The sequence below is a fragment of the Sarcophilus harrisii genome, chromosome 5, assembly GCF_902635505.1.
Source record: "Sarcophilus harrisii chromosome 5, mSarHar1.11, whole genome shotgun sequence".
In the NCBI taxonomy this organism is placed as follows: Eukaryota; Metazoa; Chordata; class Mammalia; order Dasyuromorphia; family Dasyuridae; genus Sarcophilus; species Sarcophilus harrisii.
In genome coordinates, this window is record NC_045430.1 from 96,188,394 (window position 1) to 96,214,682 (window position 26,289).

The following is a 26,289-nucleotide window of genomic DNA, read 5'->3' on the forward strand; positions in this document are numbered from 1 at the left end:
TCACTGGGGAATTCTCCATACTAATGAAATCAAAAGTCCCATTCCTATCCCATATGTTAGCTTAAATCTGATTTCTACTAAACCATTGTCCATTTTCCTCAGTAGTCATGGTCAGATGGAAGTTCCTTTCCAAGTAATTTGGGGGCTTATTGAAGCCATAGCTATAGATTTCAGTTGATTCTCCCTTAGTTTCTTTTTTTCCATTGATATACTTTTCTGTTTTTTTCACCCAAACCAAATATCACTGCCTTTGTATATAATTTAAGGTCCAGAAATTCTTTCACCCTCTCTTTGTTACTGTTTTTCATTTTTTTCCTTGAAATTGTAAAACTTTTGGCCTTCTAAGACTACTGTTATTTTTGTTTAGCTATATAAAGTACCCTCAGTAGTTTGATCAGTACAGAACTAAATCTAAAAATTCATTCAGGTATTTATATAATTTTTGTTATATTGGCAGTTTTATCATATACAAAGAATATCCCTTCAGGTATGTGTTATTTTTACTTTCATTAGTGTTTTATAATTGTATTTTTATGAGTCTTACATGTGCCCAACTAGACTTGACTCCTAGGTGTGGAATGAATTTTACTATTCCTCCTAGATTTTGTTGTTGTTTTTATATCACATATATGGATATGTCTTTTTAAATTCACAAAATAAATTATATAGAATTATAAAATTATAAATTTGCATAATATATAATGTATAATATGTAAGTAATATAATTCATAATACAATACAATCTATAACATATAATGTAATAAGTAATGTAACATAAATATGTAATATAATGTAACATGACATACAACATATATATATATCAAATTATAAAATATATTATATAAAAATATAAAGGAAACCAATTATATTAAAATATAATTACCAACATATAAAAAAAAAAAAAACCAAATTTGCTGATTTTAGCTTAAGAAGATATACTATTTAGAAATGCAATTGGTTTTTGTGGGTTTATTTTGTATCCTGCTTTACCAAAGCTATTGTGTCATTTAGTTTCTTTGCTTGTTCACTTCTGATTTAATTTACAAGCATATCTTTGTGACAACCGTGCTAACACCCAGAACACCCCAGAATCAGCCAGAGTCAGGATAAGCAAAAGTCCTTAGTCTTTATTCTTGGTCTTTAGACGCAGGATTGAACAGGATGGAAGCAGAATCTCCACAGACCTCCTTCTCCCTCATCTACCACCAAGTGTGTCCCTGGCTCATCTTACTCCACCCCCTACTCCCTCCTACATATCCTCTATATACACCACTCATTGAACCAGCACAGGATAGTGGGAAGGACCACTTCCACTAGCATATGCCCATAGAGTATTGTCCAGTCGGTAGTTAGCCTCAAGTGCTTGGTAGTCCTGACCTCAAATTTATTGACTCAATAGTTTCAGCCCTCTATATACCTTCATGTGATCAGCAAATGGAAATTTTTGGTGCAATGTTTATGCATTTACTTTCTTTTTCTTTTCTTATTGCAATCACTAACATTTCTAAAACTGTCAAATTGTAAGGAGCTGTAATCCTTAAATTTATTGGGGAAGCTTCTAGTGCTATTCAGTTACAAATAATGCTAACTTTTTATTTTGCAAAATTTTTTTATGTTTATATTTTAGATTAAAAAACATCCCTTTTATGCCTACACTTTATAGTATTTTTTGCAAATAAGTATTTCTTCAGTTATTAATGTCAAGTGATTCAGGATATTTTGGATTAATATAATCGATTTTATAAATTGTTATGCTGGTTGAATTATCCTGGTACAAATCTAATTTGGTCAAAGTGAATAATATTTTGGATGTATTGCATTTTCATTTCACAATTTTGCATCAATGAGATGATTCAAACCAATTCCAATTGTTCAGTGATAAGATCCATTTATATCCAAAGAGAGGACCATGGGAGCTGAGTGTAGACCACAATATAGCATTCTTATTACTCTTTCTGTTGTTTGTTTGCATTTTGTTTTCTTTCCCATTTTTTTTCCCTTATTGATCTGATTTTTCTTGTGCAGCAAGATAACTGTATAAATATGTATACATATATTGGATTTAACATATATTTTTAACACATTTAACATATATCGGACTACTTGCCATCTAGGGGAGGAGGAGGGGAGGAGGGAATAATTTGGAACAGAAGACTTGGCAAGGGTCAATATTGAAAAATTACCCATGCATATGTTTTGTAAATAAAAAGCTTAAAAAGAAAGAAAGAAAGAAAGAAATTACAAGCAAAAAAAAAAAAGAAAAAACTGGGACGAAACTTGGCACAGATCAGTTGAGGAGTGGCTCAACAAACTACTCTGTTAATGTAATGGGATCTTTATATGTCGCAATAAACAATGACAAGAAAAAAAAATTTGCATCCATGTTCATTACTCCTATTGAGCTTGTATATTTCTATGAATTTGATATTTGGACTATATTCTATAAGAAAAATTTGTGAAGAGTTTGTGAAGTCAAATTAGATTATCTTAAATTGTGTATTCACAATTTATATTCTTGCTTTTTGAGAATGACTTGCATAATATAGATATTAATTGTTCTTTAAACATCTGATATCATTCACCTGTAATTGTGTTTGGAGCAGAGAAGTTTTTCCTTTGATTTCCTCTATCTGAGGAATAAAACAGGCTGGGAAATGAAAGCTCATTACATGACATTTCTTTCTCTGGCTAGAGAGAATATAGCATGCCAGAGGTCTTCACAGTTTGGCTGTAATTTACCTTTTCTTTCATGATGGTGACTTTGTTTTTCTTAATAAAATTTCATTGTTAGGATTGTGGAAAGGCATAAGGCATTTTGAAAACTTCTTTTAAAAAGAAGCATAGAAAATTTTCAAGTGGTTTTTTTTTTAATTGAGAGGTATAATTGATAGGAATTGTGACCAGTCTAATTGCATCTTAATATTTTTAAAGTACCATTTGTTTTCTTATCCTTTACCTCCCTCTCTCATTCCTCTAATCTTCACCCTTACTTGTCACTTAGCAACTATTATTGCTTGGCTGAGAATAGCATTTTCAAAGATTAGTGATAAAATGTTGGATAATCTTAATGATGATTTTTATTACAAGGCAGGACAAGAAAACGTGACGGGGCGGGGGGGGGAGACAGGGGGGAGTTGGGAAGATATGAAAAGAGACAAGCAGAAGATAATAACTATAGAATAATGCAAACTAAGTCAATTGAAAATGAGAAAAAAAGAAATGTAGATGCTACATTAAATATAGATAGATATAGATACACACACACACACACACAATTAGCTCCTACCTAAAGAGAGAATATTAGGAAGAAATGAATAGTGTGCCTGTTTTCTCCTAATTTGCTTATTGTATTATCCTTTATGTTTAAGTCATGTACCCATTTGACCCAATTTTGATATATGGTATTGGTATGGTATGTTAGTATCCCTAATTTATGCTGTGTTGTTCAGTTTTCCCAAAAGTTTTTGTCATGGTGAGTTCTTATCCAGAAGCTGGGTTATTTGGGTTTATCAAACAGTAGGTTACTATGGTCATTTATTGCTTTGTTTTATGTGCTTAATCTATTCCACTAATTTACCATTCTCTTAGTACAAGATAGTTTTGATGTTATTACTTTATAATATAGTTTGAGATCTCATACATCTAGTCCATTTTCCTTCACATTTGTTTTTATTAATTCCCTTGACATTCTTGACCTTTTGTTTTTCCAGATGAATTTTCTTATTATTTCTCTAGTTCTATAAAATTATTTTTTGGTAGTTTAGAATGGCACTGAATATAAGTAAATTAATTTAGGTAGAATTGTCATTTTTATTATATTGGCTTAATGTACCCATGAGAAATTGACATTTTCCCAATTGTTTAGATCTGATTTCATTTGTATGAAAAGTGTTTTATAATTGTTCATATGGTTCCTGGATTTATCTTAGCAGATAGACTCCCAAGTATTTTATATTGTCTATAGTTAATATAGTTTATATTTCTATTTAAATTGTGATCATGTACATCATTGCTTTACTCTTGATCTTATTGGGAAGACTTCTAGCTTCTCCCCATTACAGATAATACTTATTGAGGGTTTTAGAGATATTCTCCTTATCATTTTAAGAAAAGCTTCTTTTTAAAAAAATTTATTTATGTCCTTTGGTGTTTTTAATAGAAATGGGTGCTGTATTTTGTCAAAAGATTTTTCAGCATCTATTGAGATAATCATATGCTTTCTGTTAGTTTTGTTATTAGCATGGCCAATTTTGCCATTAGTTTTCCTAATATTAAATCAGCTCTGTATTCCTAGTGTAAATTTAATGTGTTCATAGTATATAATCTTTCCATTATATTGCTGTAAGCTTTTTACAATATTTTATTTAAAATTTTTGCATAAATATCCATTAGGAAAATTGGTTTCTAGTTTTCTTTGTTTTGTTTAGTGATTCCATCAGCAATATTTTTGTATCATACAAGGAATTTTATAGAACTACTTCTTTGCCTGTTTTATCAAATAGTGTATATGATGTTGGAATTAAATGTTCTGAGACATAATATACTTCTCCCTATTAAAACCTAAAGCCTATCAGCTAGATTATTATCTTGATTATCAATGAAGATTTAGTCAAACGTATGTATTACTCTAAAGCAAAATAATATTATTACTAGAACTTCTGAGTACTCATACTTTTTCTGACCCTCTCTTCACTGTGATGAAGTATATGAAGCACATGTTCTTTCTATGTTAGGTACTCAAAAGAAAACATTAACTAGGCTCTTAGAGAAATCCAGTGCTTTAGTATAGCACCTGGCACATGGCATTTAATAAATATTAACAGAATATTTATCATTAGATTTTAAGTGTGATAATGTCCTTTTATGAAACTTAGTTTAGGAATTGATTCTCCTTCATCCTCAAAGAGGACCAAAATAACATCACTGTGTTGAGTTATAATCTGAGTTGAGTTATAATCTGTCTGACTATGGCTGAGCAGACCAGTATAAATTTGGAAGGCTTTACTCACAGGTCGGGCACAAATATTTCATGTGAACATTTGAGGTGGATTCACTGTAATTTTGTACATATCTTATTATTTTTTTGTTGTTGTTGTTGAGCAACTTTAATTCTAATTTGCTCATAAAGCACAGCACCTTCTATGATGAGAACATGCTATGCTGGGAAGTTTTGTGCCAGTGTCTCCCAAGATATGCAATCATTTCCAAATTTTTTGAGACTTTTTCTGACCACCATGTGAGTGTTCACCCTGTGTGAATTCTCAATAAAATAGTCTTTTTGATGAAGTGTTTGGTATTTGAACAATGTGGCCCGCCCATTGTACTCTCTGCAGTAGAATTTGCATGCTTGGTAGTTTAGTTTGAGAAAAGACTTCATTCATATCTTATCCTGCCAGATGATCTTCAGACTCTTTCTAAGACAATTCCTAAGACAAAGATAGTGATTCAGTTTCCTGGCATGGTGATTTGAACACTGTCCAGATTTCATAGACATACAGCAATAAGGTCAGCTCAATAGCTTGATATACCTTCAGTTTGATAGTCTTAATACATTTCTCCCATGCTTTCCTTTGGAGTCTTCCAAATATTGAGCTAGCTCTATGAATGCATAGGTCAACTTCATTATCAGTGTGTATATCCCTGCAAATTATACTTATCTACAGTATTCAAAAGTTTTTCATTTACTATAACTGATAATTCTCCATATGGATGGTTTAGGTCTGGCTGATAAGAGCACCTGTGTTTTCTTGGTATTAATTTAGGCCAAAATTAACACAAACAACAGAGAATCTAGTCATACTTTGTTGCATCTCGGCTTTAAAGGCTGCATTGAGTGCACCTTCATCTGCAAACAAAAAATCAATCATGCACCAACTCTCCCTCCACTTTAGGTTTAATTTGTAACCTTTTCAAAGTAAAGAATTTATCATCATTGTGGTTGTTGACCTTGATGCTGTTTTCATCATCACTGAAGGTGCTTGACAACATGGTTGAGAAAAAAATCATTCTAAAAAACATAGGAGGAAGCACACAGTCTTTTATCTTGTCCTTGGTGTTTGGAAAAGCTCAAGGACATCATTCATTATTCAGAATCTTGGCAAGCATTTTGACATGAAAATAATATACAATACTGATAAACTTCTTCAGACAACTAAATTTTGGCATAATTTCCCATAAGCCTTCATGATTGACAGTATCAAAGGCATTTTGTACAAACCTCTGTCCTGGGATTGTCAGGCAGCAAACATTATATTGATTATTCTTTTGCCCTTTCTGGAGATATGACATCATTGGATAATAATTTATATATAAAGATCTAATTTGATTTTCACAATAGCCTTGAAGGATAAGTTATATAAGAAATTAACACCTTCATTTTATGGATGAGATAACTGATGGACAAAGCAAAATGCAATAAGTGAGATTGCTAGAACTTGACTCCAAATCCAGTTTTCATTCTGGTATTCCACATTTTTGTACTTCTAAAAGGATCATAATAGAACTGGAGTTTTTTTTAATCTTTAAACTTCCAGATTATAATTTTAGGAAGATAAAGTTCATTGAAAAATTTGCTCTGATAATGTTTTTCTTACCTTGGCACTTCTTTGTTGTGGTTTTAAATAAATGGTTATTAATATTTTTTACATTTATCATTACCAGAGTTTTTTCCTTTACTTCTGCTGTGTCCAAGAGCACCATCCTATATTTTTTGTAAGTAAATTTTTTTTAGTTTTGTAAATACCAAAAAAGATAAGCATTTTTATATACAGAAGAGAAAACAAATATTGTACATAAAGATATAAGAAATCATTAAAAAAAATTTTTTTAAAGAAAAAAAAGAAAAAACCTCTAGCAAAATTGATCAGTACATTAGAAATTTGAAAATAACTTAAGTGATCCTTACCAGTGGCCCTTCCACCACTCCCAAAGAATTTTCTCATTTCTCTTTTTAGGGTCATGTTTATTCTTTTTAATTATGCCGTCTTCATTTTTGATTGTTTTGTGATCATTATTTCGTTTTGTTATATCTCTTCATTTCCTATTTGGCTGTATTCCTTTCAACTTCTCTATCATGTCCCAATGCTGGGTACTCCCCTAGCTTTTTGGGGGAGTGTTGTCTACACCATTAGACTACATTGCAGCATTGACTTCTGATTGTTTTGTGATAATTCTTTTACATTGTGTAGGTTGTTTTCATGACTCTACTTAATTTTATCAGTTCATACAAATTCTTCAGTGCTTCTCTGTATTCATTGCATTCATAGTTTTCCTACGGTACAATAATAGAGCATTGCAATCATATGCCATAATTTGTTTAGTTGTTTCTCAAATCAATGGGCATATACTTTGTTTCTAGTTCTTTGCTACTAAAAAAGGTGCTGCTATAAATATATTAGTGTAAATAATGAATGTCCTCCTTGGGGTATAAGGCTTATATTAGTCTTTCTGGATTAAAAAATATGAACACTTTACTAGCCCATTGTGGTATTTGTAAAGTGAATATGGGACCAGGGAACATGAATTACTTCTACATATGATTTCCATCATGTTATCTGATTCTTTTTGGCAAATAGAAGGTACTTAATAAATGTTTATTGATAGACTGATTGTTTTCTTTGGACCTTTTCTTTAAACTACTTCCATGATGCTTTTTTCTTCTTCTTCTCATTATTACTTCGCTTTCCTACTGACTCTCACTACTCATTAAAGAGACACTTTCATCCATTCTGTAAAGTTGGAGTGTCTTTTCAGTGTCTTAACTGTTATCTTGAACAGGTCCCATGCCTCAGTTTCTTCATTTTTAAGAGACTAGATTGTCTCTGGATTCCCATCAAACTTTAGATTATGAGCATAAGTATTTTTACATAATATCAAAAATATGTTGTCTTTCTCTAGTAGATTTTAATTTTCCTTGTTTTCCTGTAGCAGTTATTAGTTTGGTGTTTTCTTGGGAAATAACTTGATGTTAGCCCAGTTTTAGGAAATAAAACTGTGGGTTTTTTCCTTGAAGCCATTTATAGTCCTGTTTTTCCTTTCAGAGTGTTCTGAAGATAGTTCCATAACATTTCATTTTGTTTATTAGTTCTGTCCCTTGGGAAATAAGAGCATTGCTAATCCCACTTTTTATTTTTTTTTAAATGATTTCCTTCAGTCAGAATGAAAGAAAATTTTTGTTTTAATAGGATTTCCATACCTCATTAAAAAATGAAAATGAAAATGAAAACCACTGATGTTGTCTATTCACATACTGTGTGTTTTTTTTTAATGGCAATTAGTACTTGTAATTAAAACTAATCATGCATAACTGAATTTTAAAAATCTGAGTATTTTCTCAAATTAAAAACTTGTCTTGTATACTATGTTTCCCCACCCACCCACCCACCTCACCCCTATACCTCACCCCTATAGAAGTCCCTAGACTCCATTCCAGGAAACCACTCCAGGAAACTCCTGAGAATTCAGATAATTAAATTCAGGTTATTACAGTTTTTTTTTGTTTTTTTTTTTAAGGACAAAATTAAGTTGTAACAACTGAAAGGGAATGTGTTGGTCTTTAGAATACTTATCACATGTTTACTAAGTTAGCACCTGATTCTTAGTGAATTGTTGTCAGTATATATATAACCTCAGATTTTTCCTTGTCTGAAACTTAACTCATATTTACAAAAATGGGGAAGGTAACATTTTGTTTCTGATGGTCATAAAGCTTAATTTAGTCTGTAATGTTTAGCTTTGGGGGAAGCAGAGGGGAGCAGTACGGAAGTAAATAGATTATGGTCCTGGAGTCAAGACCTGAGTTCTAAAGCTTCCTTAGACACTTTACTGTATGACTCTGGCCTCCACTTGCTTCAGTTTCTCATCTATAAAATGAATTGGAGAAGGAAATAGTAAAGCATTTTAGTATCTTTGCCAAGAAAAACCCAAATAGGGTCACAAAGAATTGAATATGATGGAACAACAGAAATAAAATTTAGCTTTTTAGTTATTCTTTTAAGGATTGTCCTGGCTGCACCCTTTAATTCCTATCCTGAAGACATCCCCTGGCCTCCATGGTCTGAGTAGAATTGTGTCTGGATGGAATTTAAAAGGGACCTGCATTCAGGAGATGGAAATTGCTAGTTGAACTCATTTGCTTTATGGTTATGGAATATATATACAATCATATTGTATTTAGAAATGTGTGACATAGTGGATAGAGGAAAATCAGGAAAATCCAGACTGGTGGATTCTATGGGTAAATCACTTAAAGTTTGTGGCCTTGATGGGAGGAAACACTGAAACTGTCCTTCCTGATTTGGTGGAGGTGGGGAAACCATGGAGGTGAACTCTGAGAAACTCTCCTCTGGGAGAGGCCCACCTCAGGGAATCAAGATAAAGTGGCTTCATTCTGTTATCTTGGTGGTGACTAGCTGTACCCTCTATTGAGTTGAAAATTAGTCCAGGACCACTCCTACTTAGCTCTGATATAATTTAAGTGGTCTCATTCAACTGGAAATCTAGGCTTGGGGGCAGTGATAACATTGAAGGAATCCCATTCAATCGAAATCGCAGTCTCAGATCTCTTATAAAAAAGGCAATTTCAAACTCATTTTCTTGTAGAAATCCGCAGTAGGAATTATGCCATGCCAAGGGACCTCTTCCCTAGGCACAGCTGCCTACCAGAACTCCTGGCCACTGTGAAGAGACCTTCTCAGTGAAAACCTCTTGTCATTTCTCTGCCAGGACCTTGCCACTGAGGAAGTCAGTCTTCCTAGCAAAGCTGACTTCTCAGTGCCAATAAAACTTCCTTTTTTGCTACATATTTTGGGTTCATGAATTCTTTTATGTTGGACCTGCGCCTCCGACCGAAAAGGGGATCCCCACAACTCTCTGCACTGCCACTAACAGCATCAAAGCCACTTTACTTTGATTCCCTGAGGTGGGCCTCTCCCAAAGGAGTTTTTCAAGAGTTCCCCATAGTCAGGGAGGACACTTTCAGGGTTTTCCTTGTCATTTCCCCCCTTTCAAGCAATCACCTCCAAATTCATTTTGGGTAAAGGGGCAAAAGTCTCTTCTGTAACAGCTTCGAGATGGCAAGGATCATAGAGATATCCCCAACTTCACTGAGGGCAAAGAGGGGGTGGCATTTCAAGCTAGTAGGGGAGTTGTGAGATCTGAAAACACAAGCATGGCATCTAAGGGGTGTTGTGTATCTCAAATCAGTTGTCCCATGATCTGCAGGCTGAAGGCATGATCAAGCAGTTGAAAATTCACAGCTTGAAGCCTAGAGGAAACAAATCTCAGGAGCAGATTAAAAGTGGGATGTCATTCAGGGTTTAGATGGTGACCTTTGGGAATGGGGCCTTTTGCAAAAAATGCATCAGGTTCTGTCTGTGGGCTGCCTTTAGGATGATGATAGCTCACTCAACAATGTTGAACAACCCCCAATGCCCACAGAGCTCCCTAGCTGAAAGTAGTTAAAGAGTTAATTGCTGGCCAGGGTATAGAATGCTAATCAAGAAAAGTAGGAGAAAATACTAGGAGCAAAGAGTTCTCATTTTTGGAGTGAGAAAAAGTTATGTAAGAGAGTGAGAGAAAGGACACAGACAGTTTCATCTTTCTTCTCCAGAGTGCTCACAGGAATACTCTGAAATACCTTAGAAGTAAAAGCTGAACTGTTTGTCTCTCTGCAAGGAACTTAGCCCTGCAGAGCCTTTGGGTTTTAACTCCAAAGCAGTTTGGAACCTCCTGCAAGGGGGTATTTGCCTAATTTCTCCTGGTTGGGGGAGGTGTCAGGGAGCAGAGTGACAGGGTTAGGGTTGTGGCATACTTGGAGAGTCAGTGTTTTAAAAGGCCCCCATTGAAAAGGAAGATTATTGGGGCCTTGAATAGAATCGTAGAAAGGTTTGGCAATAGTCTCAAAAATGGGAATCCAGACCCTGCAAAGGTCAGCCATGCCCAAATATTTGCCAGAGTGGGAGGCAGTGTGGGCTTATGTTAAATCCTGTAGCCCCTCAAGGCTAGAAAATTTAGGGTTTTCATGGCTGCATTTAGGGACTCCTCTCTGGTGAGACTGCAGATTAAAATATAGGGATAAACATGCTTTCAAGCAGCTCCAGTTCCCTTAAGAAATAGACTATGGGTCTGGGATCACCGAGGGCGTGGCTCTGCCTGTCAGGTCTGCAGATCAAGATAAGACTGCAGTTAAGCTTCTCAGGATCTCTCAACTCTAACTAAAAGTAAGTGCTTAAGAAATTTCTCTGGAGGTCTGAGAAGAGAAAATTGAGTCTTTACTCTCACCATTAAATGGTACCCCAATAAGGGAACAGGATAGGAGCATTTAAATAACAGGGCACCAAGCTGGCAAGGCAGAGGAGAGGTCTAGAGACAGCTCTTGGGTTCCCCTTCTATCCCCACTCTATGGAGGGAGGGGCAAGTGAGACCAGAAGAAGCCCATCTCATCTTACTGATTACCAGGTGTTTGGCTGTTGTGGTGGATCGAGCAAGAACTTGACCAAGCCCCAAACTCCTGCCGGAGGGCAGTGAGGGAGCACTTAGAACCTGTAAGCAGTCTCCCCTCTAGTGCTCCTCCTGCTCGAACTCAGGACAAGCACTGGGGAGTTTAAAGCACGGAACTCTGTGGTTCTTGGAAATAGCAGCCAAGAGTAGGGACTTATTCAAATCTTGCTTTAATTCTGTGGCCTCTCTCTGCAGTTAAGCCTGATCGTTAGCATTAAAGATTCCAACAGCTGTTTTTAAGGGAGAAATTTGAGGGACCAAATCTGACTTCTGCAGCTTCTTCCATATATCTGGGGCAGACTGGTTAACATCTTCCCAAGACAGAGCAAGGAGGGCATTGGTCGGACCCCTCAAAAAGCTGGGTCGGGTCCCCAGAGTAATGGCCAGGTTTTTCTGCAGTCTGGGAGAGTGTTACAGACCAGAACTCTGAAATAAGGATTCTTAAAAGGTGTTGTCAGTGGAATTGATAAAAACAATGATTATCTAGTTTAGCATGGTGATTAATAGTTCTCTAAGTTCAGTATGATAATCTTACAACAAATAATGGTTTCCTAGTGATATAATGATTGGTTTATACTTAGTGTAGCGCATATAGAGACAATCAAAGGAAGCAGAGAAAGATTCATTGGTCCAAGTTTGTGGTGGCTGGAGGCTGAAACACAAACCCTTGGACTCAGACTCACTTCATCTCACACCACCATGGTGGGCTAGTTTCCTACATTTTCTCCACTGAAACCAAGTCCCCTCTGAAAGCCAAGAGAAAGTTAGCTGAGCACTAGGTGAAAGAGACAATAAAGACTTTTGGACTTTAACATCTGGCTATTCTTGTGATAGTCTGCTGAAAAGAAGGCTACTCCCAAGACCTCTGGAAAACCAAGGAGAACATTACATTTTGGCGCCCAGGTGTTTATCTTTAGATAATCGCCAGGTGATGTAGTCTCCCACTTTTTTTGTTTTAGAACAAAGGGGTCTCCCGCTTTCTTTTGTTTTAGAACATAGGAGTCTCCTGCTTTCTTTTGTTTTAGAACATAAGATGTTCACACTCTCCCTGACTTCTCAAGAAGGTGAGAACCCCAAAAAGGAGGTGATCACACCTTCCTTGACCCCTCAAAAAAGGAGTGAAAACACCCAAAAAGGAAGTGATCACACTCTCCCTGATGTTTCAGGAAGGGATATGGAAACACCAAAGGAAAATGGAGAATCAAACCAGATTAGTGAGTTTCTGAAGGGTCTCACTTGAAACAGCTATACATAAATCCATCAACATGGAAAGTATTACAAACAAACAACATAAGTCAACATGAGGAATTATACATATCCATTAGTACTAGAAATAGTCCAAAACCAACCTATTGTCCATTACTTCATGTGTCTGAGAATCCAATGATTTCTGCAGATTTTGAAGTTCCACAACAGTCTTATCAACAATTTTTCATCTCAGGGAATCCAATGATTCCTGCTGGTTGTGAAGTTCTGTAATAATCTCATTATCAGCCATGCTCTTTCAGGGTCAGATGTTTCTTAAATCTCCTTTGTTTCAAGGTTTTTCTCTTTTTCTGTCTCTCTCTGGTGAATACTGCTCCTTGGCACCCATCTGATTCCTTCTCCATCTGTAGAGATACAAACAAACCCTTTCCCCCAAGCAGTTAACCTATCTAGTCCCTTTCATTCATCATTTTCTAAGTGTCTCCTCATCATCTGATAATTACATGGAAGTTGTTTGCACTGGACACTGCCCTTCTGTTGGGTTAAAAAGCCTGTATTCTCCCCAATTGTAATCCCTTTCTGCTATCTGATTGCTTCTTTGCTGATTGATCATGTCAGAGTCCTGAAGTTCTAAAGACTCTCTGGGTGTAACCCCAGCTGCCATCATGCCCTACTTGTGTTTTGTTTGAGGTCTTGGAGCTGGGCCCTGCCTCTCCTTTCCCTGGGTCAATCTACTGTTTGAGGCCCAATGGAAGCCCTTGTTGCATTTTGTATATCGGTTTTTAGGTCTCCTACCACATTGAAAGCATTGACGAATCTCTCTGGAAGTCCCTTGCTGAGAAGGACCTCTTCTTCCCATGTTCTGTATCAGAGGAATCACTGTCTCATATTAATATGGCAATATCTACAATGGGAATTGTAGTTTATCCCTTCCTCACTCCAAATGTATTTGAGAAAATTTTTGTTAATGATTTCTATTCATTTTAATGAGTTCCAAAGTCATGTATAGTTGAAAAACAAAACTATGGTTGCCTCCACAGAAGTGTAGGTTTTGAACACTAATTGTTAACATTTTCTGAGCACCTTTAGTTCTTGTGATTCTGTGTTAGACATGATTTAGACTTCATTGAAAACAAGATATAAACAATGACAAGCATAAGTGTGCTAGGCAAGGACAATGATGATCTATTGGCAATATTTGTTGTCAGAATTCAGAGGAAGAAGAGTGCTGAGACTAAGGGAAATGTTCACTGGAAGACTTTGTTTTTGAGGAAGAATAAGATTTGAATTTTCAGAGATTGGTGTCCCCATCCTTTTTCTAAGGAAAAATTCTCTAGGATTGAAAATGAAAATGAAAATGTCATGGCTACGATGTAGACAGCAGTACAAATATACTTGTGTTTTAGAGGTGACTCACCAAATCTCATCTTTTGCATGAAATGTTTCCCACTTGTCCCCATCCTCATTCCAACCTTTCCCTCTGTACTTTCCCTTTGAGATTGCCACCCATTTATCTATTGTTCATGGGTTGGCACATATCCACCGCAAATCTATCCTTATAAAGGTTTCTCATCCCAATTGAAGCAACCAAATAGAATTTAACATCACAATGGATCCAAGAGTATATATTTGAAATCTCTCAACATTTAGCAGAATATAATCTGCTACTCCTTGTTCCATATCCATTCTTGCTGAGAGACAGACAGAAATAGGGAGAGGGAGGGAGGGAGGGAAGGAGCAGGAAAGGAAGGGGAAAGAGGGCAAAAAAATAGTTATTTACATGACATCTCTGAGACTGTAAACTTCCTGAGGGCAGAAACTGTCTTGGTCTTTTTTGAATCCCTAGCCCTTGGCACTGTCAGGCACATAAAAAGGTATTAGTAAATGCTCACTGACTAATTAAGGGGACAAGTCTACATATATATCTAGAAGAATAACTGCAATATCTGTCAGAAGTGATCAACAGCAAAAAAAACTTGTTCTTGTCAAATTTTTCTGCTTCAAAGAAGCTGTTTAGACTAGTGGGGGAAATAAAAAAGCTAAATCCTTGACATGTTTATTCATGCCAGCAGAAGCTATTTTGAAATAAAGGGTGTTATGAATCAACTTAGACTCTTGTTAGTACATATTTTGGGTAATGCCAGTGGCAAGTGTGTTGCATATGATTTGAGATCTGGAATTGTGCCAGTTTTAAAGGGTCTTTTTCTCATCTAATCATTTTCTCTTTCAGACTAATGGACGTATATCTGGAAATGGAGATGTTTATCAAGAAAGACTAGCACGTTTAGAAAATGATAAAGAATCTCTGGTTCTCCAGGTAGCATTTTATATTTAACTTTTCTTTTAGTATATTCACAAAGATTTCATTTTAATTTAGTGACTAGGCAGCTTTCTAATCTTTACATTTAGCATACATGTATACATATGTGTTTAAATAACATACATGTATATAGCATATAATATACATATTTAGCACATAAGTCATTCTCAGTAAGTTCCTCCATATTTTAATGACAATCCTTTGAACATCTTCAGAATGAAGGAATGAATATTTATATTTTACATACACACACACACACACACACACACACACACACTCACACACATAAATGCCTTGCCATTGTGAGTCAAGTGGATTTGTCCAATATGTGATATATTAAGAATAAATTCATAGTTCCCTTCATTGAACTTTTAGAATGAAAAATTGAATGTTAAAGGTGTTAAATTATGTTCTAAAACACATAGATCTAAAAAATTATGGTCTTTAATTCTACAAAATCTTTTTATAGATTTTTCTATAAAAATGAGATTTTTCTTATTCTTTCTGAAAGGCAGAAATTTATCTGACTTTTCATTTCCCTTTTAATTTAAGTAACAAAAGCCACTTTTCATTCTGTTCTCTCTTTCTGTCTCTGTATATATACATACTCTAAAATAATTATCAAGCCTCATTTAGAAATTGTTGTACGCAAGTGGTTTGGTAATACCTTCTTTTATATTTTAACGGCAAACCTTTGGAAAAGTAAGGGAATGAGTAAATGTAGGTGATGTGCAGTGGTTGATATCATAATGTTGAGTAAATTTTATGACTTTTTTTTAATTTAGAGAAATTAAGGAATAAATGTATATGTTGTGGTTTTAATTGAGAAATAGGCAGAAATGTACAGTTCTCTTTCCTTTATGCCTATATTTTATACTTTTCAGGTGAGTGTATTAACAGATCAGGTGGAAGCTCAGGGAGAAAAGATTCGTGATTTGGAATTTTGTCTTGAAGAACACAGGGAGAAATTAAATGCTACTGAAGAAATGTTACAACAGGTATGGAGAGGGAAGCAAGCACTAGCAGAAGATTTTCTGATAAGTGTGAAGAGAGCATAAATATGTTGTATTGTTGGGTTTCTGGGTGCACAGATTTCTATTTGGTGTGCTTCAATTTGCCTGGTATATTTTAGGAAAAAATTTTAGAGAGTTGACTGTTTATGCTAGCATCCATGAGCAAATGAAAAAAATCAAATCTTATATGAGAATTCCATTTACATGTTTGGAAAATTTTAATTTGTGCATATACTTTGTTTCCTAAATTTAAAGATTATTTACCTATATGGGGATTAAACATAAAAAAAAAAAAAAAGAATCAGTTCTTATTTTTCTCTTGCAAAAAAAGGGGTCGATATCATCCTGTCTGTTATCATGTGACAGATCTTTGCTGTTTTGCCAGAGGTTAAACAATTGCTACCCATCTTCAAGGAAAAAAACCAAAACTTTACTAGAAAGATTTGGATCAGTCTTTAGCAGCAAACAAGGAGAAGAATACCATTCAGAAAGAGCTCCAAGCTAGCTTTCTCCCATCTTTTGTTGCCCATACCATTTATTTAGTCCTCAGTGGTGGGGTCTTTCTAGCTGTGTTTTTTAAAGTTAGATAAACCCTTGTAGAAGAAAAGGACTTTAGAAATATGATCATTACCCAAGATGTTTTGTAAAGGTGCCCAGCTTTATAGTATATATTAAATTTTTTTTTCTTGTGAGATATTTTTGTATATGCAGCATAGAACTAAATGTAATTGTTTCAAGTATTAATATGTTTCTTTATCAGGAACTTCTGAGTAGAACATCTCTAGAAACTCAGAAATTGGACCTCATGGCTGAAATATCTAATTTAAAGCTAAAATTGACTTCTGTAGAAAAGGACAGATTAGACTATGAAGATAGGTTCAGAGACACAGAGGTGAGTATACTTATGCAGTTTATTAGAAGTCAGTTTTTCAACTCATTTTAAAATATCTATTTGGTTTTCAACTCTTTTTAAAAACAAAGCATTTATTTTTAGTGTTTCATGGCAGTTTCCTTGAGGGTATTAATTATTTAGTCAGTCATTTTTAAACACATTTAAAATTTAGGACAAATATGGAATTTTTAGGTAATCTCAAATAACAGTGAATTAGTTTATCTTATTTTCTAGATAATAAGTATGAATTTATTGTTTTAATAGTAAGTAGTTTTAACATAAGAGACAAAATGAATTAGCAGGTCCTCTGGTCCTCTGACCACCAAATAAATCTTGTCTTTGGTACATACTATGTGATGGGGCAACTCAACCTCTCAGTATCCCAGACAGTTCTGTCATTATCTAATTATAGAAGGTTAAATTTTTGAGATTCTTTAAAAATTTGTTTTGTTTTGTTTGCATTAATGGGAGGAATTAATTGGTTAATTAGTTATGTTGGTTAAGTTCCCCTACATCAAATAAATCACAAACTTCTTGCATTTGTTGTCTCCTCTCCCTCCTGCCAAATAAAAGCTCTCAGAACTTTTTTTTTCTTTTTTGCCGAGACTATTGGGGTTAAGTGACTTGCCCAGGATCACACAGCTAGGAAGCGTTAAGTGTCTGAGAACAAATTTGAACTCAGGTGGTCTATTCACTGCCCCACCTAGCTGCCCCAACTCTCAGAACTTCTAATGGAAGTTTTTATATAGAGAGAGGCCTTCTATTGGTTGCTTAGTCATAGACTTAACAGTATTTAATTTGGCCTCTTGCTTTGGGATAGAACTACACCTAAACACCTTCAGATAAGAATTTATCCTGAAGTGATACAAATGGATTGATTCCCTTGTCTCTTTTAGTAGATAATAGTCACCACCAGGATATTTTTCCTTTTCATTTAATTGAAGTTTTATTCCATGTCTTTTTTTTTTTGGATAGATTTCTTTATCAATCTATATCTTATGAGCAAAGTGAAACCATTCTGGAAGGATTGCCACTAAAGAGAGTAGTTCAATTTCCTTGTCTCTCACCTTGATTGTTTTCTCCATTTTTCTAATTACCCTCCTTGGCTTATTTGTATACATGGCACCTTGAGGGAAGAAGGAAATAAAAACGAACTGGTTTATACCATATTAGGGAACTAGGCATGGGAAAATAATTCTGTTTCTTTTATCTTCCTCACCTCTACCTTTAAAAGTTCTGATATAAACTAAATCCCTTACACTTCAGTTTCTTAACCTTTCCCCATTGTCCTATCCTTTTTGGAGATGGAAATTGCTCAGAGTTCTCTCTGCAAAATCACTTTCATTAATCAGATGAATATTCTCCAGCTCTATTCAAGGTTAAGTAATTCCATGTCATTTAACTTTTCCCTGGAGATTTTACCATAATCGTTTACCTCAATCTAATTCCCTCTAATGTCATTATTTCACAGTCTTATTTTTAAACTTCTATTCTAATCCTCCTGATCTTTCAAAACTATATCCTTTTTTTTCCTCCTTTCATTTCCTTCAATCCCATAATCCCTACAAAACTTAATAACAGAACTGAGCCAACAGATGGAGAAAGTGGAGGTAAAACAAGCTCCCTTCCAGGAAAAGAGGTTACAGTATGGGGATCAAGAGGTGACCTTGTGCATTATGTACCATCATGCTAGGCCAAACTTAATCTCTATGTATGACTTCCATTAGATTTCTTGAGATGCCAAATAATAACTAACCATTGAAAATGCTTTCATGAGTCCAATAAAACTCAACTACAACATTTTGCAACTCCTTATTTGCTTGTACTTTTTGTTGAAATGCCTTAATAATTCTCTTCTCCACTGACTCAACTTTTCCCTAGTCATATATGGGAAGTTCTGATGAGAGTTAAAATAAACCTACTTTTAAAATGTCTCAAAGAGGAGTCACCGTATAATTCTTACTTTAAAACATTTATAATATATTCATACCTAACAGTACGGAGCTTATAATATGATGTAATATGATAGAGGATATAACATATATCTTAGTAACTTAAATAACATTTCTGTAGTGCCTTAAAGATTCCCAAATCATGTGTCTATTCATATATCAGCTCATTTAATATATTTTTTAAAATCTCCAAATTTAAAGTCAAATATAAAACTACTTCTTTTCCTATTTGTCTCCTTCACATTAGAAGTAAATTGGTTCTTGGAAATTGTATGAGTCTCAGAACAAGTTGTCCCTTGTAACTAACAGCTTGGGCTGAGGTGAAATAGAAAAGGCATTGGCTCTGAAGTTCAAGAATCTGGGTTTGAATTCTAGTTTTCTGCCATATTAGTCATAAGCACTTGAGTATATCATAGCAGATACATGATTTTTATGATCCAATAATAATAATCTATGAATTTCTTTTGTTTTTATTACTCAGTGAATTTCTCAGAAATTTTTGCTTCTGAATGAGGAAGAAATAGGAACCTAAATATTTCAAAAGCCTTTTGAAAGTTTAGATTCTTTCATTTTTAGCAATGTTTTTCCCCAGGGTTTGCTGATAGATGTTTCTTTTCATTGGTCAATAGCTCCATCTGTTGGACAATAACATGAATATCAAAAATTTAGATCCTTTTAGGTTCTTAAAGAGTAGAATTGCCATACTAACATTTATTTATTTATTGTTTTTTTTAGGGAGGCAGTAGGTGAGTTTTTATGAAATCAGTCCTGAAGTAAGCATTTATTAAGCACTGTCAGTCTCTGAGCTAGGGGTGTAGGGATATAAAGAAATCATACAAGCCCTATACCCTCAAAGAGCAGATATTCTTTGAAAAGTGGATTCTGTTTCCCTGGAAACAACTTGCTTTTGAAGGTGCTCTTTTCAGAATAGATCTGTGTGTGTGTGTGTGTGTGTGTGTGTATGAGAGAGAGAGAGAGAAAGAAAGAGAGAGATTTACAGATGTAATTGAAGCTTGGCCTTGATAATTAATTAACTACTTGTTTAAGAATATAGTATATATTACAAATCAACTTTCTTGAATTATTTGACCTCTGGTAATTTTGTCAGAGCCTTTATGAAGTAATTGGGAGATTAAGCAGCCAGGAATGGACAACCAGTTACCACAAAGAGGAATGTGGGAAACAAGGTAGTCCTTCTTTCCAAAACATCTGCAAATGTATATTTGGAAATAGAAGCTAAGGGATTATAATGCTTTTACTTGTAACTTTTGCTTTAATATGAGATAATATCTTCCTTCCCATTTCTGCTATATATTTTGAGTTTTCTGTTCCTTGGTGGTAACCTCTCCTTTGTAAGGATGTGTACTCTTTGGAACCAAATTTTCTGATCTGTATTTTAGTAATTTCCAAGTTTCTCTGGAGGTCCCACTGCCCACTTTTTAATTTTTACCTCTGAACTGGTAGAAAGGTCACTTAAGCAAAATCTTCCTCCATTTATCATTTATTTCTCCTTTATGCAGGTATGCTGTTCACTTTTACTTCTTCTGTGTCATCAGAGTCCCCAATCTCTCCCTTCACTTCTAAGCCCTCTTAGGTTTTCAGCAAAGCAATTTCCCCAAATCATACAGGGGAAAGGTAAAAATGATGTTAGGGGAAACGTTTTCCATTTCTTTAAGAGGTAAGGTATCTGCTTTTGGTGCTTTACAACTCCTAAGAAAATACAAGATAGAGACAAAATTTTTCACTCCTAAAACTATACTGGGGTTGTAGTGATTAGTAGTACATAGCTGATTGGTTTCCCTACCTTATTTTTCTCTGTTTTATTCTATCTTCCACTTAGATGCCAAAGGAATCTCCTGTAAGCTCTAGTCTGACCATGTTACATTTCCCCTTATTCAGTAAATTTCAATGGCACCCTATTACCTCCAAAAACCAAAAAAGTCCCCAATAAAAAGCTAAATACTATGTTTCCATAATGTCCCACTGTAGATCTTTTTCAGTTTAATCCTGCTAAATAATAAATCCTGCTAAATATATCAGTATATTTTTTTATTTCATGAAATTCTAATTTTGTCAAATTAAAAATTAAAACAGTGCAAACAGCATATACTTGATACTCAAAAAATTGTTTCATCACAAAAAGTTGCATGGAGCAGTGCAGTATCACAAACACAGTGAAATTTTGCATGACAGCTTCCAAAAAGAGAGTAGAAATATTTTAAAAAAGAGTGATTAAAAAAACAAACCAATGAGAATAAACAACGAAAACAAGTCAGCAAAATTCACATCTGCCTTGGTTGGAGAATTGTCTTTGGAATCCACCTCATCATCTAAGCCTTTTACCTTTAAAGCCTTTACCTTTTCATTTTCTTCCCCTTTACCTTCTTTCATGTGTTACACAAGCCAGAATCACTGACCTCCTTGCTTGTCCTCCATGCTTAGAATATTCTCCCTTCTCATTTTCACTCTTAGTTTTGTTCAAGTCTCAGCTAAAATCTCAACATTTACAAGCATTCTTCAATTGCCCTCACAGCCTAATGCCCTTCCTCTGAGATTACAAACTATTTTCCCCTTATATATAATAGTTGTTTGAATACTTTTTTCCTTCATTAGAAGATGGACTCCTGGACAGCAAGTTCTGTTTTTGCCTTTCTTTACAGCCCCATTGCTTAGCATTGTGCCTGGCACATTGGGTAGATGCTTAATAAATACTGATTTATGATTTATATAAAAAAACTGCAGGACAGTTCACCTAGTAGATTGATGGTGAATAAGAGCAGACACAGTCTTCAAAAAGCAGTCAGTCCATTTGACAAAGGTTAGAGCCAATAAATAAGTATCCATTCCAGTGCTCAGTCGAACTTGTAGCCTGAAGGCCAAATGAAAATAAGTGCAAAGTGATATTATGGGAGCCATACCTTGATCAGAAAAAACAGAAGTAAGGTGACAGTAAGAGAGGGGTATCTGTGCACCTGCAGTAGTCTTGGACATGGCAGGCCAAGCAGTCACAATCATTCCCTGAAAAAATGTCATTGATATTTGTCAGAGAAGATAAAGTGCAAAGTGTAACTATTCTGAGCAATGTGAATTCTGTGGGGAATGTGACAGTAATGGTGACAGTAACTGTGAACAATCAAAAACACTGGCTATCACTTCACTAGAGAAAAAGGGGTAACATGATCCTGTGTCTAGGGGTGCTTGACATCCCTGTCTCCGTGGCCAGAGTGAAAATGCTCCCAATGAGAGACAGAAATGGCGTGGACGAGTTTGTTCACAGCATTATTTCATTTTGCCAGGACAATCTGGGCACTGGGGAACCACTAATATGGCCCACTAAAATGGGTGAAGTTCTCCTCCTGGACCTGTAGGCCCTCAAGAAGGGTTCAGATCTTTACCACTGAGCAAGGCCCATAGCAATGGCCTCAGAGTCCCTGTAAATGATGATTTGCTCTTTCCCCATGTGTAAGGCAGTGTCACAGACCATTTAAGCAGCCCAAAGTTCATCCCACTATGTGGACTGCTCAGGTACTTCATCCCTTAGAGACTCATTTGTCATGGTATCAGATCAGTGTAGAGTTATAATAGACAGAGCCAGGTGGTTGTCTGAAATGTTCAGATCCTGATGTTTGTATTTGTAAATCATGGTAAAAAGGATGCTAGATAACTAATGTGGGTCCTCCAAACCCAGCAGTCTAGCTAAGCATTCACCTACCAACCACATCATATATCATATTGGGCACAGACTGAGCATGCCCATGTCATTAGATTCTCCCAAATAGTTCTGACCTTGAAGGCCCCTCTATCTAGTGAGCATAACTCTTCTATTCACGAGAGTGGAAATAGAAGACAACTGCCTACATAGCAGTAGGTAGACTCAGAAGAATTTCCAGCCAATACAATGAAAATCATCATCATTTCATCATTAATAGAATATTGAATGAAAACTACAGTATGAGTTCTCCAAATCACAAAAGACAACATTATAACAATATGCAGGAGAATTCAGAAGCATTATATAAAAGCATATTGAAGGTAGCTTGGTGGCACAGTGGACAGAGTACTGAGCTTACAATCAGGAAGATGCATCTTCATGAATTCAAATATGACTTCAGACACTTTCTAGCTGTGAAACCTAGGGCAAGTCATTTAACCCAATTTGCCATGGTTATACATCTATAAACTGAGCTGGAAAAGAATATGGTAGACTACTTTAATATTTTTGCCAAGAAAACATCAATTGGAGTCACAAAGAGTTGGACATGACTGAAACAACTGAACAACAAATAAAAGTACATTAAGTGCTTTTCCATATTAAAAAGAATTGTTCTTGATATCCCTGGATATTGGGATGGAAAAAAATTGGTCATTCACTAAGTTAGTGACTCAGTAAACTGATGAATATCTGTTATCCTTAACCACTATCACTATATCAGGGAGTAGGGAAGCATTAAAGGTGACCATCTTGAATTTCTTACATAGCAACTCTCATTCCACATTGCATTATTGGAGGAAGAGGAAATGTCTTTTATATCTGCCATGAGGGTAGTAATTTCACATGGCACTGCTGCTTTATTAAAATAGTATGGAATGAGAGCATGGATTATTCTCCACATTTTTCTGGGCAATTGTTTTAATTTAACCCCAAAGAGTGATTCCTCCCAAACCCACTTACCTTTTATTATTATTATTATTATTTTTTTTTTTTTTTTTTGCTGAGGCAATTAGGGTTAAATAACTTCCCAGGCTCACACACAACTAGGAAGTATTAAGTGTCTGAGGCCAGATTTGAACTCGAGTCCTCCTCACTTCAGGACCAGTGCTCTATCCACTGTGCCATCTAGCTGCCCCCACCACTTACCTTTTTAAGAATTCTGTGACTAAACTGAATACAGTCCACAGGAATGATATCTGACTTAACTGTATCCAGCAGATCTATAAATGTCTGATCTTCACACCCTCCACAGAGAAAATTGGCACCTCCACCTATGGTCTCTATAAGAGAGTAAATCTGGGGTACTTGCTCCCAACCCCGACGTTATAATTCCTGAAGACTCTACATTCTTTTCCTTTGTCTACTAATGATCATTACTAACAGGAATGTTAAAGGGACTATCTATGTTCCCTCTTAGTAAAGTTGTATCTTTAATAATTAATAATTTAATAATCTGGTAATTACCAGATCCATACTGACCACCTAGAGAAGATTTCCTCTTGTCAAGTTAGTCTACCACAGAAGACAGCACACTTCTTGGATCTTACTTTTTGCTATTAATAGTAAAAGACTAGATGGGAATATATTCATTTGTTATCTATAAGTACCTGACAAAGGAAGCAATAATTACTCTGCAATCATCTTTTATATTTTATTAATTTATGATAAGGTTGATAAGACTTTTTTTAATGGATGGAAATCTTTTAATTAGCCTGTTTTCCTTCTTATCATGACTGGTATAAGTATGAACTCAGTACTATAGAACAATTTGTGACTTAGAAAGGTGAATGAAAATTATCTAGCCTTATAATAGCAACTAGTATCCTAGAACCATATGCTACCTTACTTCAAAACCTTACAAATCAAGTATTATTCAAAAGATCAAGAAGCTGGTTTTTGCTTAATTTTTTTATCTAATTGATAAAATTTAAGAAACCTGTAACTATTAGGGATCAACAACAGTAGATACAACATGGTCTAATTTTCTGAGGTTTCTCCCAGAAGGAGCACATCTGTAAACTGAAAAGGGGTGACATCAAGAAGCTATTAAAGTAGCTGTAAGCTTCACAAATAATATATTAATTTAATTTTAATATAGCTGAAGTATTTATAGGCACTTTATATTCTTGTTTTTGTTTCTATTTTGTTTTTCTGGACTTCATCCCTTAAATTTCTAGCTACATGTCAAGATTAATGACTTTCCCTTGTCCTTCCCTCCCCCATCATCCTTCCTTTCTTCCTTCCATCCTTCTTACTATAAACTTAATAACTGCCTATTTTTTTTTTTTTTACAGTATGGTATTATGGAAAGAGTTCTAAATTTGGATACAGAGAACCAAGGTTCAAATCCCAATTCTGCCAAGTATTAGTGATGTGAGCTTGGGCAAATTATTTAATTTCTCTGGATTTCAGTTCCTTTTTTTATTAAATAAAGGGATTAAATGGTTAGACTAGTTAATATTCCTAAATTTATGCCTGGTAATAAGCATATATAATAAGTGTCAGCATTTCAAGGCAAATCCAAAAATGAATTAAGAAAAGCATTTGTTCTTTGTCCTCTTTCTACCTTGTTCAAAGTTCTCCCACTTTTGGCCTTCCTTCCTTTATTGATAACTTTTCCTTTATCCCCCCCATGCCTCCTTCCCTTTTTTTTTTTTTTTTTTTTTTTGATGACAGGGCCTACTGCAGGAAATTAATGATTTGAGGTTAAGAGTTGGTGAAATGGACAGTGAGAGACTTCAATATGAAAAAAAGCTTAAATCCACCAAAGTAAGTGACTCTTCCTAATTGAACACAGTTGTAAAATGTATTAATCACCTTTTCTCAGGAATATAAAAATATGGGTGATGAAGAATAATGTATATGAAAAAAAAAGTTCCCTCAGTTGGGAACCTCCTGAAGTTCCCCCTTTGGCCCTGAAGGAAAACCAGAATCTGATTTATCATAAAAATCTTAATTTGTCATTTTTCTGATGATCTAACTGCCTTTTAAACTGATTCTCTTCTCTTAGCTATTCAGCTTTGTTTTTTTCTATCTTTAGTTTTCTTTCACTGCTCTATCTCTGTTACCAGTCTTTAATGGCCAAACTTTCTAGCATGAAAATCAAGGTTGGGCAGATGCAGTATGAAAAGCAGCGGCTGGAACAAAAATGTCACTCATTAAAGGTGGAGTAGATAATGGATGGTTGAACCTTTGTGTTTCTCGTTAAACTGTGTTAATGTCCCCATGTGACTGGCATGCTCTCTTAATGTGCTTTGTTTTTTTCGTGTGTCATATAACCTGACTATTTTTGAAGTCATAAGCCATTTCTTAAAATATTCTGAAGCATGATCATATCCCTACTTTTTTCAGAAAATTATTGGAATAAAAATTAAGGTAACAACACATAAGTGAAGAAAGTTGAGGGAGAGAAGAGGGATGGAAGGAGGAAAATGGAAATCTCCAAGTTAAATCTAACTTAAACTTGGAATAGACCTAATTTTCTACTTGTTAGTAAAAAGTAGAATTGTCACACAATTTTACTTTTTTAAGAAGTTCATTTCATTTTCACAGTAAATGTATTAGTTTCCACCATCTGTGCAACTTGTTAAGATTAGTGTAGAAATTCTATGAGGGAGATGAAAAGTTAGATATTTTTGGTCTGGCATAACTATTATTTACCACAGAGAGAATGGCATTACTTTCCCTTCCACTAT

At 35.0% G+C, this 26,289-nt stretch overlaps 1 protein-coding gene across 8 annotated transcripts in view; it reads left to right on the plus strand.

The window, feature by feature from the left end:
* Positions 1-26,289, plus strand: part of PPFIBP1 (PPFIA binding protein 1) — a 187,793-nt gene that overhangs the window by 120,645 nt on the left and 40,859 nt on the right. For 4 of the 8 annotated variants that reach the window (XM_031938061.1, XM_031938063.1, XM_031938062.1 and 1 more), the window contains exons 4-8: positions 14,936-15,022; positions 15,910-16,023; positions 16,799-16,930; positions 25,271-25,363; positions 25,666-25,758. In XM_031938061.1, the coding sequence (XP_031793921.1) occupies positions 14,936-15,022; positions 15,910-16,023; positions 16,799-16,930; positions 25,271-25,363; positions 25,666-25,758 (519 nt within the window). The remainder of the gene's footprint in view (positions 1-14,935; positions 15,023-15,909; positions 16,024-16,798; positions 16,931-25,270; positions 25,364-25,665; positions 25,759-26,289) is intronic. The other 4 variants (XM_031938064.1, XM_031938069.1, XM_031938065.1 and 1 more) reach the window with 1 other exon arrangement.